Below are 7,995 nucleotides of genomic sequence, written 5' to 3'. Positions count from 1 at the left end.
TTTCAGACTACTACTTTGCCCTGTTTTCATTTGCGTGCTGACAGACATGCTATGGCTCTAACAAGATGAAAAGTTCCCTTTGAGCTGCATCAGTTTGTAGGGGGGGGTTTGGATTGAATCAATTAGTGCTTCTTTCATCAACAACTGGGCCATTCACCAGCATTGTGGCTCTGTATCCCCTCCTTTTTGATCCACCTCAACTCCCTGCCCCTTTCATTTCTGTTCTGTTCAATACTCTCATCTGCTCTGCTGTTCACAAGTTCATAAGGCTCTCCAGAAGGGCCAACATCTGGCAGCTCCTTAGGCCCAGGGCCGTGCATCCGTTCTGGGGCAACAAGGCCTGGAGACCAGCCCCTCCTGTGGAGCCCAGCCTTTGGTGTGTGTAGTACCGTTCAGAGTCTCCACTTCCTGAGCACTGGTGCCTTGATGTGGCCAGAACCATAGTGCATGATTTATTACAGTACTAACTCTGTCCCCTCTGCTAATACTGCCATTATTATGACCATACACTCCCTCCTCCTTCCTCAATCTCCCACCTGCAGTCTCTCACTGCAGCCTTTACCAGATACAGCTGACACAGCTCTGCATGGCTTATATAAGGAGCATTGTGTTGTTGCCTTAATGGATGTTTGGTCTCATTAGAAGATGTTTAAAGAGGGTAGGGAGCCATGCCGTGAATGAGGTGACAAAATTGTTGGGGCGATGACAAATATTGTAAATCGACTGGTTGGTTTTAGGCCGTGTGGCCAATCAAAGCGACCTCATCAAAGTTATCCAACGAGGGCGTCCCACAATCTTCCTTGCCTCTTTCCTTCTGTTTATGTTAGTGTAATCAGTGTGGCCTGAACAGAGAGGAAGATGGATGAAAGGGGAGCGGGATGGAGAGGTGTGGACATGGAGGAAAGCACCAGAACAGGAAGGCTGTAGTGTTTGTGTAAGCAAAGCCAGAGTGAGGAGGCAGAGGACAAAGGGAGAAAGGCAGTGGCCAAAGGAAGTGAGGGGTCCAGAGATGAGAGGAAGTGCTTGTCCAGAGAGGAGGGATGTGGTGGAGCTCTGTTTACAGGCTACAGTCATACAGCGTACTGTGGCTTTGTGCGTCAGCAGCTCTGAGTTTGTGATGGGTTACCGCTGCAGACCAATAATCAAGTGATATTTACACCACTGTAAAGACAATTAGTCAATGTCTCAGGAAGTGTAACACTTAAGTATGTGAATGGCGGAACAACAAAAGCAACAGTTTCCCCATCATTGGCTTAGTCAAGGCCTCCTTTAAGAAGAGATATAAACAAGCAGAAAAGGAAGCAGAGGCTCTTTTTTAAACATCCATTCATCCATACTTAAACACATACAAAGATTGATCTCTATTCTGCCATGTGGTCCCCGCTGAGACACAGTCTTGGGTATCCCCCCTGTGATCCCCCATTAGTGGGAGACTCCCTCACAGGCAGCTGCCCCAAAGCTCCACAGAGATATCAAATCTCCTTCTCTTCCTCATCTCCTTAATTAGGCCAATTAAGAGATTTACAGGACAGATGGATGGAAATCTAGCTGGCTGCAGTGCCTGCCCCTGAGGACGGCTCGGTGGATGATGAGGTGAGAGCTGATTGAACGCAGGAAATCAACTCACTGGTGGGACTCTGGCACCCTCTTGTGTTTTTTAGTGGATACAAGTGGATAATAGTCGGATGTGTGGAAATTAAATGTCACAAAAGCCTCTGCTTTCTTTATTTTGGTCAATGGCATTTCAAGAGAAATAGTGTGTTTAGTGATTGAAATAAATGATTGGTTAACAACACCAGCTCCTCACTTTTAAAATGTTGTACATCTACTGAATGTAGACTATTCAGTTTTAATGAATCAAACTTCTCTTATTGAGGATATTTTAGTCAGTGGAGTCATTGAAGACAAGTGTCACTATAATACAGAAAAGAATATTTTTTTTATTCCAATAACTTTAAAACTGAAGTATTCCAACAAAATTTTATCTCAACACAACATTAATAAAGTACCTTTCATCACGTATGTATTGTTAGTACAGTTGAAACCTCTACCAGACGGACAGGTAACTACTGTAATAAGTAAATTGGTTAACTTGAACCAAAATGACACAATATGAATCACCCAACAAGCTAAAGTACTGTACATGCAGATGAACAACAAACACTGTGGAGGTGTATTACCATAAAGGAACTCATCATGTCTTATGAACATAAAACAAGCAATCTGATTACCTTTTGATGGTTATTAAAGTGCAAAGAATATAAGTCATGTTAGAAAGAAATAAAACAACAAATCAATCAAATTGCTGTAACATTCAAATACAGTGAGTTTTTGCTAAATAAAGGTTTTTTTATTAGGTTAGTTTCAATCAACTCAAAAATCAAGATAAACTGTAAAGGCGTATCAGATTTGGTTTCTTTTGTCACTAACATATAAACCAAAACAAATATACAGACAGAAACATGGTACTTCTGCATTTTTCTATAAAATAAACAATAACTGCTTCTTTGTTAATTTTGCATATAGAGTAACTTGTCTTACAGCTCTTGTAGTGAGCCTCTGTAGCGTATTGCTCCATTGGACAGCCACCTGCAGACAAGAGAAAGTTTAACTCCAGTGAAGCTAATTCAGGTTAAGTGTTTTAAGTGACTCCATATAAATGTGACAGATACTGCAACCACTCACATGTTCAGGCTGCCTTTTCTCTTTTTCCCTATGAGGAGAGAGTGTGAGGATACAATTAAATACAGATATTTTGTTGGTCTTAAAGTAACACTAAAGAAATACTGTTAGGCATACTCACATCGAAGCTGCCATGTAATCACTATGGCAACAATCAGCAGCACCAACACCACTGGGACCACGATGGCAACAAGGTGACCACTTCGACTCTCCTCAACGCTCGCCTAGCAGAGAGGACAGATGAACTTCATGTCCAGACTTTTACTGAGAGTATTCCTCTAGTTGTTATGTTGCAGTCTTCTTCTTGTGTAATAACTACTGTATGTATAAGAAGTCCTTGGTTTCATACTTACAGCAGCATGAGTGTCAATAGATGCAGTAGTAGACAGAAAGTCCCATTGATGACCTACCACAAAGGCACAACCACGTATGAGAGCAGCTAAGAGGAAGTTTGGAAGGTGTTGCTTTTCAGAAAACTGCCAAACATGCAGAAACATTGCAGCTAACAAAAGCTACAAGCTGAGAAGATATCAGGCCCCTTATAGCATCTTTTCTGGTTGCCTGAGGAACTGTGATTAGGTTACTGTAAAATTGTTTTGCAATTATATTTTTGGGGCTTCCTGAGTGTGAATAAGGATCACTTCCCCTACTTTCACAGAAAGAGGAAGGAAACAATTTGCAAATGTTTAATCTGTAAACATCCTGGTAACGGTGAATATTTAAGCAATGAAAACACTGGTCTGAATGATACCACACTGACACACATTCAAACAAAGGACAAGAAAAGACAAAGTGAAATGAAGAAATACAACACCTGCTTCTCCAGTAGTGATGGTGAGGACATTGCTGGCTTTACTGGTGCCCAGACTGGTCTTGGCAAACATGCGTATATTGTAAGTTGAGGGGTTTATCTCTATTATTGTGGCCTCTGTCTGGTTGTGGCCGAAGTCTACAACTGTCTTTGTGTAATCCCATGAGGCTGTCGGTGGAATAAAAAGATTTTGCACACAGAAATGTTACATTCAGTAAAAGGGAAGATGTTAAGAGTGGAACTAATGCTGTTCTGCGGGCTAAACTCGACATGATGAATGCCAAAAAAGATTAAGAATGTAAGTTTAGTTTTCACAATTGAGTTATGGCAAATTAGCAATAATTTAATTACTTCAATGAATTTTTCTCATACCGTTCACAGCTTTATACTCCAAGAGATAGCCAGTAATGGGGCTGCCTCCTTCAAACCCAGGAGTCCAAAAAAGGGAAATTGTATTATCTTTGACCTCCTTTAACTCAACTACTGGGGGATCTGGGCGCACTAAGAAACATGTAGCAGAGCAAAGACAAACTTGGATTATTAAATATAATATTATATTAAAGGGAAAGATCACACAAAAATATAGTTAATGGTTCAATTTTGTGAATATGAACATGTTTCATCTGCAGAGTTACAAATTGTAGTAACGATGTTATGTATAGAAAAGCCTAGGAGCTGTGATCTCATTTGTATTCAGGAACATTTTCTGATACACAGCTGGAAGCCTGATGTTCAAATAAAGCTCATTTGGATGTGATATCTCAAATATTTTGTGACAGTAACATTAGTTCATCTCTGATGCTTTGCCTGGACCAAAATCATTATCATCATGAATTCTGTCTGAATGTGTTATTGTTATTTTCCTTTAAAAAGACAGAAAGAAGAGAAAAAACTCCAAATGAAACATCTGTTGTACCTGAAGAGAAAATTGTAGTGCTTTGTCCCCACATTGTGGAAGCAGTAACAGTAACAGTATCAACTGTTGAAGTTGTGTGATCTTGGGAGAGAGAGAAAAAAAATACAGTTTCCACATACTGATTAATATATAAAAAATAAACTATCATAAATAAAACTTAGAGTACATTTGATTTTGCTTGTATAGTTTCTAAAGATGCATAATGAATCTTTCAGGAATGTGTTATGAGTTTCACAAATTCAATATCACAAACCTGCAATGAAACTTGAAGACGTTGTGTCTTGTAGCCACACAGTGGCAGCAGGGGAAGTAGACTTCATAGTTGCCGCTGTTGAAGTTTTGTGAACTTGAAACAGAATAAAAGACATTTGCTGATATTATTGTTGATATATTATTATATTGATATTAAAATGGCATCACAATGATACTTAAATTCATTTTTAGTCATATAGTAATATCCTCTCACGTTTCACTTACTCTCATCCGGAGTAGTGCAGTGGGGTGCAGTTGAGGCAGGTCCTGTTCCTGCAATTGTTTTGGCCTGTACAATCACACCGTATGTGGTAGAAGGCTTCAGGTTGCTCAGAATGATGCTTTCGAGTTCCCGTGTGGCTGTCACAGTTTGCTGCTGCCACCGTCCGTACTGTCTCTTTGCAGAGTTGTACTCTCTGTAGCTAATGCTGTAACTCCGCACAGCCCCGTTTCTGAGATCAGCCCTCGGAGGCTAGTAAGGAGAAAACCAAGGACACTTTTTCCAATTTAGTAACTATCATTTAGGATTAACTTTGTCCATTCAGAGTGTGATTAAAAATGGTGTTATGAAGAGTCAATGTTCAGAGATTACATTTGTTTAATGTGTATGTGGTTAACTAGTCAAACTTTACCTTCCAAGTGACTCTGATACTTTGAGGAGTGAGGGCTTCAAGCTGCATATCCAGGGGAGGACCTTCTGGTGCTGAGAGGGAAAACATTTTTTAAAGGGACAACCATCAAAAATTTAATTGTAGCTCTGCAAATAGCAAAGTATTTCTGCATAGATAGATAAATTCTGTCTGACTCTACCTGCTTCTTTTGTTGTGACTATAAGAACATTACTGCCTTCACTCATGCCCACATTGTTGACAGCAAACATGCGGAGGTTGTAGTTCTTAGCTGGATGCAAATCCACCAAAGTGACCTGGGTCAGTTCAGGATTTGATACTTCAATCCTCACTGCAGTGTTCCATGATGCTGTGTAGCAGAAAAGCATAGACGAGTGTAATCAGATTCACACTGCATACTCTCCAAACTATATTTCAAAACATATAATTAGCTGCTTCATTCTATTGTTGGGGACTGTTTGTCTTGTTTACCCTGTTTGTTCTTGAGATCGATAATATAGGTTGTGATGGGCCTGCCACCATCAAACACAGGAGTCCAGCGAACAGTGATGGTCCTTTCCTTCACCTCTTTTGTCTCCACCTTCAGGGGATTAGGACGACCTAAAGAGGAAGAGATGCTAAATACAAAGCTTTATAGTGCTGAAGCAGGTAGTCGATTAATCAATAAACAGAAAAAAGAAGAAAATAATCAACAATTTTACGTAATTGATTTATCTTTTTCTCTCTTTTTACATTAATAGCAATATTTGCCAAACATTTTGTGCGTCTGGATTCTTAAATGTTTCAGATGTCAGATTTCAGATGTCAACTTAGTTTCTGTGAAATTATGATACACTAAATAAATAATTAATGGATTGATTAAATAATCCAAGATCAATCCATAAAGAAAAAGTAATTGGTTGAAGCTCTAATTATATAAAAAGAAAGTACAATAACAAGACCTTAAGTAACCACTAGCTGCAGATACTGATGTACTTTTCTTTTCTCTCCCCCTCAGAGATTACAGTTTATCTGAGTAGGTCTCACCTGGCACCACCGTCAGAGTCACCTCGTGTTTCTGGTCATTAAACCAGCCTGGGACATCCACACGGCAGCCGTATATTCCTGAGTCACTCTCCTCAACCTGCCTGATGGTCAGCGACACATCACCCTCACCAATTTTACCCATGAGCAGGTAACGCTCAGACAGTCTGCTGATCACTGAGGTCCCGTCCGACTTGATCACTTCTTTGGCACAGCCTCTGTTGGGGATGGCCCCTCTGCCCCAGCATACAGCAAGCTTGCCGTAGAACCGAGAATCATAATTGCATCTTAAAGTAACATCTGTCCCAACTGTGGCCAATACCCTTTCTGCATACGCGCAACCTGAAAAGGCAGATAGTCAAGAGATATTTGTTGAAATATAACAAATAAAAATCTCCTAATCATAGTTAAATGACGATTCATATAATCTTCACTGCTCCCTTACCAAGTCGCAGACAAAAAAGAAGACTGCAAAACAAATGAAGGTGTCTGCTGACTAAAAAAGTCATTGTAAAATAATCAGCTTGTGTCTCAGAATCAGTCGACTGATTTCGTTCACCCACTAAACGACACTAGACCAAACCACAGCATGGTGTCAGCTTTGAAAAGTTTCCAAATCACATGATGTCCTTGATATGCTCACACAAACAGTTCTGCTGGCTGAAGAAGAGGAAGGCTGTTTCCCTCTCTGTGGTTTTGGTTCCTTATCCTAGAAACTGTTTCATTTTGATGATTAGACAGAATCAAGGTTATCAAGATACATCCTCTGAACAATCGTGTCTTACTGTCAGCAGTAGTAACAAACAAGCATTCCTTACGCAGTTACATGATACAGCCTTCATCGTGGGATACAGATTTTAGCAGAGAGTCTACTTCTGTGCAATTCTGTATATCTATAAAAACCCCAAATGTTAATGTTTTACCATTTTAACACTCTAAAGCTGACTTATATTGCCAGAGTGAGGGCTGGCGACATACCATTTAATATATAGAGGTCTACACACTACATCCTGATAGATGACACACAGGAAAACAGAAAGTCTGGTTTACTCAAGGGCCATGAACTCTTGTATGTCTCTTAGACTGCTGCGTAAACATTTGAGTCTGCTCCATGTTTAGTAACCCAGTATATAACTTCCTCTTTGATCAATCCAACAATCACGTGGCTGGTAACAATTAACTCTACATTATTTCAACATACAACTCTGTAAGTATATTGATTTCATAATTATGTGTAGGACTTGAAACAGGCAAACACATTTTTTCCCTTTTTGGGAACTTCATGATTTGCAGTGGTGGAAGAAGTAATCGATTATACAAGGCTTTCATTCAAAATTTTAATTAAGTCAAAGTACATACGTATTAACAGCAACATTTATTTACAAAATTGCAAAATTGGCCCATTTCAATGCAAATGAGCCTCCACAAAGTAGTTTGAACAGAACTACTATGTGTCCGTGGTGTCTGCAGCTGTCCGTGTGCGTGTATATCCGAGGCTTAAGGGGTGTCACACTCAGGCTTTCTAGTGATCGCAGCAGCAGTGATTGTAGGCAGGCAAAGGCATCATTATGCCAGGTGTGCTCATTTAAATTCCTTACCTGAAGAGTCGAGGAATGCCTCTGCACCTTGTCGGTCAGGACTTCGCAGTCTGAAAATTTTATTTTTCTCTTTCTCTCTGCCAT

At 40.0% G+C, this 7,995-nt stretch overlaps 1 protein-coding gene across 1 annotated transcript; it reads right to left on the bottom strand.

Moving 5' to 3' along the window:
* Window positions 1-1,920: 1,920 nt before the first annotated feature.
* LOC121901873 (Down syndrome cell adhesion molecule homolog) lies at window positions 1,921-6,997 on the bottom strand. Its single transcript, XM_042418919.1, has 14 exons — window positions 6,759-6,997; window positions 6,317-6,655; window positions 5,762-5,890; window positions 5,472-5,639; window positions 5,294-5,364; window positions 4,887-5,133; window positions 4,663-4,755; window positions 4,410-4,490; window positions 3,866-3,994; window positions 3,497-3,661; window positions 3,036-3,088; window positions 2,804-2,906; window positions 2,686-2,713; window positions 1,921-2,589 (listed from the first exon to the last, which is right to left on the bottom strand). The coding sequence occupies exons 1-14, from the start codon at window positions 6,820-6,822 to the stop codon at window positions 2,538-2,540; spliced, it is 1,722 nt and encodes a 573-aa protein (XP_042274853.1). The 5' UTR covers window positions 6,823-6,997; the 3' UTR covers window positions 1,921-2,537.
* Window positions 6,998-7,995: the final 998 nt, after the last annotated feature.

This window comes from Thunnus maccoyii, chromosome 8, assembly GCF_910596095.1.
Source record: "Thunnus maccoyii chromosome 8, fThuMac1.1, whole genome shotgun sequence".
NCBI classification, from domain to species: Eukaryota; Metazoa; Chordata; class Actinopteri; order Scombriformes; family Scombridae; genus Thunnus; species Thunnus maccoyii.
The sequence above is the reverse complement of the archived record's forward strand: the minus strand, read 5'-3'. Positions and strand labels throughout refer to the sequence as shown.

What these genes read in the sequence shown, in the direction of transcription:
- LOC121901873 (XM_042418919.1), bottom strand. Translation starts at nt 6,822, where the DNA reads ATGACTTTTTTAGTCAGCAGACACCTTCATTTGTTTTGCAGTCTTCTT. An exon ending in CTGCACTACTCCGGATGAGA is followed by an intron (nt 4,756 to 4,886) that starts GTAAGTGAAACG and finishes TTCTGTTTCAAG; the next exon opens with TTCACAAAACTTCAACAGCG. An exon ending in GATTACATGGCAGCTTCGAT is followed by an intron (nt 2,714 to 2,803) that starts GTGAGTATGCCT and finishes CTCTCCTCATAG; the next exon opens with GGAAAAAGAGAAAAGGCAGC.